Source organism: Otolemur garnettii, unplaced genomic scaffold (assembly GCF_000181295.1).
Source record: "Otolemur garnettii isolate 467f Iridium unplaced genomic scaffold, OtoGar3 scaffold00127, whole genome shotgun sequence".
In the NCBI taxonomy this organism is placed as follows: domain Eukaryota; kingdom Metazoa; phylum Chordata; class Mammalia; order Primates; family Galagidae; genus Otolemur; species Otolemur garnettii.
This window is the reverse complement of record NW_003852522.1, coordinates 5,216,352-5,220,102: the sequence shown is the minus strand read 5'-3', so window position 1 is coordinate 5,220,102 and position 3,751 is coordinate 5,216,352. Positions and strand designations below refer to the sequence as shown.

The 3,751-nt window shown below is 56.0% G+C and overlaps 1 protein-coding gene across 4 annotated transcripts in view; it reads left to right on the top strand.

The window, feature by feature from the left end:
- GTF2F1 (general transcription factor IIF subunit 1) overlaps positions 1 to 2,660 on the top strand; it is a 9,677-nt gene extending 7,017 nt beyond the window's left edge. For 3 of the 4 annotated variants that reach the window (XM_023518069.1, XM_012810242.2, XM_012810243.2), the window contains 8 exons: positions 357 to 541; positions 1,069 to 1,219; positions 1,304 to 1,365; positions 1,453 to 1,572; positions 1,686 to 1,759; positions 1,839 to 1,977; positions 2,116 to 2,299; positions 2,383 to 2,660. In XM_023518069.1, coding sequence (XP_023373837.1) covers positions 357 to 541; positions 1,069 to 1,219; positions 1,304 to 1,365; positions 1,453 to 1,572; positions 1,686 to 1,759; positions 1,839 to 1,977; positions 2,116 to 2,299; positions 2,383 to 2,587 — 1,120 coding nt within the window. In that variant the 3' untranslated portion in view covers positions 2,588 to 2,660. The remainder of the gene's footprint in view (positions 1 to 356; positions 542 to 1,068; positions 1,220 to 1,303; positions 1,366 to 1,452; positions 1,573 to 1,685; positions 1,760 to 1,838; positions 1,978 to 2,115; positions 2,300 to 2,382) is intronic. The other variant, XM_003797991.3, reaches the window with a different exon arrangement.
- The last annotated feature ends 1,091 nt before the right edge of the window (positions 2,661 to 3,751 follow it).

Sequence of the window (3,751 nt, the reverse complement as noted above, 5' to 3'; positions counted from 1 at the left end):
CAGGAGACTCGCTTGAGCCCAGGAGTTGGAGGTTGCTGTGAGCTGTGAGGCCATGGCACTCTACCTATGGGGATAGCTTGAGGCTCCGTCTCAAAAAAAAAAAAAAGAAACATCAGTACACCTTGCCATTGTGAGCTGAGGGAGGTGCTGAGACAGGCAGCACCTTGTGAGCCCTCCTCGGGGGACTCAGTCAGGGAAGGAGTCAAGGAGGGGTCGGGTTTGAGGTGTCCACTGCTACCTGCTGAGTTCTCAGGGGTCAGAGCACCTGCAGTCATCCTGCAGCGCCTTCTGGGGCCCTGATGCAGATTCAGGGCTGGTGGCTTGTCAGCCACTCTGCTACCTCCTTCCCCCCGCAGGAGGAACAAGGTGCTGAACCACTTCAGCATCATGCAGCAACGGCGGCTGAAGGACCAAGACCAGGATGAGGACGAGGAAGACAAGGAGAAGCGTGGCCGCAAGAAGGCCAGTGAGCTGCGCATCCATGACCTGGAGGATGACCTGGAGATGTCATCTGATGACAGTGAGGCCAGCGGCGAGGGAGGTAAGGCTGGGGGCCCACTGGTACCAGGGCCTTAAGTTCTTGGAGGTGACTGGTGGGCTAGCTGCTGAAAGGAAGCTGTTCCTCATTGCAGTCCTGGAAATGAGAGACTCTCAAAGCCACCCCGGGGAAGCAGAACAGGGGCTGGGGAAACATTGAGGCCATGGCCTGTAGTGGGGAGTCCACTGGAGGGCACTACTCAGGGCCAGCCAGTCTGAGCCCTCCTGCGTGCTCTGCGCTGCAGGGGCTGTTATGGTTGTCTGGTGCCCAGCAGGGGGGAATTCAGCACAGGGGGTATGTAGTGGGTGTGAGAGCATTAAAGAAGGGTTTGGGGGACAGGCTCAGGAATAGGGAGTTTGCCTAAGAGAAGTACCCCCTGGGCCAGCCCTGCACATTTCAAGGGCACTGGCTGGCCCTAGAGGGAGGCGGTACCCCCAGGCTGCGAGGCCCTAAGATGTCAAAACAACCATAAAATATGAAAACTGAGATTCATATGTGGCCTGAGCTTCCCCTCCTTCTCCCTCCTCCAGGCAGCAGAGCCCCCAAGGCAAAGAAGGTGCTACCCACCAAGGCAGGCAGGAAGAGGAAGAAGAAAAAGGGCTCAGATGATGAGGCCTTCGAGGACAGTGATGATGGGGACTTCGAAGGCCAGGAGGTAGACTACATGTCTGATGGCTCCAGGTAAGTGGTAGGAGGCAGGTATATGGCCCAGCCCTGAGGCCCCATGGCCCCACACTCACCCTCTACCCACTCCCTGTCTTACAGCAGCTCCCAGGATGAGCCAGAGGGCAAGCCCAAAGTGCTGCAGCAGGAGGAGGGGCCCAAGGGTAGTCCAAGGCCTGTGTTGGCTGGTGGGGGTTGGGTCAGCTGTGCCCCACTTCTGGTCACACCTGGCATGGCCCTGTGCCCCCCAGGTGTTGATGAGCAAAGCGAAAGCAGTGAAGAGAGCGAGGAGGAGAAGCCGCCTGAGGAGGACAAGGAGGAAGAGGAAGAGAAGAAGGCACCCACTCCGCAGGAGAAGAAGCGCCGGAAAGGTGGGACTCGCATGGCCTCAGTGTTCAGGTCCCTTTATCTGCAGTGGAGGTGACAGTGGGTGCAGGGGTCCCAGGGGGCTCTGATCCTGAGCCCAGTTCTATGCCCCCCACAGATAGCAGTGAAGAGTCCGACAGCTCGGAGGAGAGTGACATTGACAGTGAGGCATCCTCAGCCCTCTTCATGGCAGTAAGTCCCAGCTGGGGGTGGGAGTGTCCCAGCCGTCTAATTTCTGGACTATATCCCAATTCTACCTTTATCTCTTTAGAAGAAGAAGACGCCCCCCAAGAGGGAGCGGAAGCCCTCAGGAGGCAGCTCAAGGGGCAACAGCCGCCCAAGCACCCCCAGTGCTGAGGGCAGCAGCACCTCCTCTACCCTGTGGGCCGCCGCCAACAGACTGGAGCAAGGTGAGTGCCTAGTTCCTCCCCACTGCCCCAGCCAGCCCCCACCCCTACCCTTGGATCTGAGGCCACAGGGGACAGAGAGGAGGGGTGGAGGCCTATCCTTTTCTGAGCCCTTTGTATCTCACTCTTGGCACTGTTCAGCCCAGGGTCCTGCCCCACCATCCAGCTCCCCATCCCTAAGACTCAGCCCTGACTCTGCTCCAAAAGGGAAGCGGGCAGGTGAGACACCAGCAGCCAAGCGGCTGCGACTGGATGCTGGGCCCCAGAGCCTGTCTGGAAAGTCAACCCCACAGCCACCATCGGGCAAGTCAACACCTAGCAGCAGGTGAGTTGGTGAGGACAGTGGGGAGGGCAAGGGCCACAGGGGAGATTCTTGCTGATGCCACATCCCCACCCACTGCTCCACAGTGATGTGCAAGTGACTGAGGATGCTGTGCGCCGCTACCTCACCCGGAAACCCATGACCACAAAGGACTTGCTGAAGAAGTTCCAGACCAAAAAGACGGGCCTGAGCAGCGAGCAGACAGTGAATGTGCTGGCCCAGATCCTCAAGCGGCTCAACCCTGAGCGCAAGATGATCAATGACAAGATGCACTTCTCCCTCAAGGAATGAGGCTCTGCTCAATAAATAGGCTCTGTTCTCCAGGACTTCTCAGCTTGTGAAGTCTGTGCTCGCTGCCACGTGTCCTCTGCTGTTTGGTGTCTCTCCCTGAGTGCCCCAGTATTACCAATTCTTTTTTTTTTTGAGACAGAGCCTCAAGCTATCCCCCTGGGTAGAGTGCCGTAGCTTCATAGCTCACAACCTCCAACTCCTGGGCTCAAGCGAGTCTCCTGCCTCCGCCTCCCAAGTAGCTGGGACCACAGGCGCCCGCCACAACGCCCGGCTATTTTTTGGTTGCAGCTATCGTTTGGCGGGTCCAGGCTGGATTCAAACCCGCCACCTTAGGTGTATGTGGCTGGCGCCTTAGCCACTTGAGCCACAGGTGCCGAGCCAGTATTACCAATTCTTAAGCAGTTTCTCTTTCAAGCCCTCCTGCAACCTTCAGATGCATTTTAGACCCTTTCACCCCCTATTCCTCCTTACTCACCCTCTGACACACTGACTAAGCATCTGTGCTGCCTGCTGGGAAGCTTCTCTAGCTTTGTCTTCCCCTTCGCTGGGCCTCTCTTCAGCCTCATTTGTCCAGTGTGTGGCCCATTAGGTATTAGATTGCCAGTGACTCCATTTTCAATTGCTCAAAGTTGTCTTTGTTTCCTTTTCAGCTGTTGGAATAGTCTTTTATTTATTTATTTATTTATCATTATTATTATTTTTAGAGACAGTCTCACTTTATTGCCCTCGGTGGAGTGCTGTGATATCACAGCTCACAGCAACCTCCAACTCCTGGGCTTAGGTGATTCTCTTGCCTCAGCCTCCCAAGTAGCTGGGCTGAGGCACTTGCCACAATGCCCAGCTGTTTTTTGTTGCAATTTGGCCAGGGCCAGTATATGAGGCTGGGGCCAGTCCCCTACCCACTGAGCCACAGGTGCCCGCCCACCCGAGTTGTATTTTATTTTTTTATTTTTTATTTAAATTGTTTTAGAGACAGGCTTGGCACCCATAGCTTAATGGTTAGGGCGTCGTTGGCCACACACACTGAGGCTGGTGGGTTCGAACCTGGCCCTGGCCTGCTAAACAGCAATGACAACTGCAACAAAAAAATAGCTGGGCATTGTGGTGGGTGCCTGTAGTCCCAGCTATGGGAGACTGAGGCAAGAGTATTGCTTAAGCCCAAGG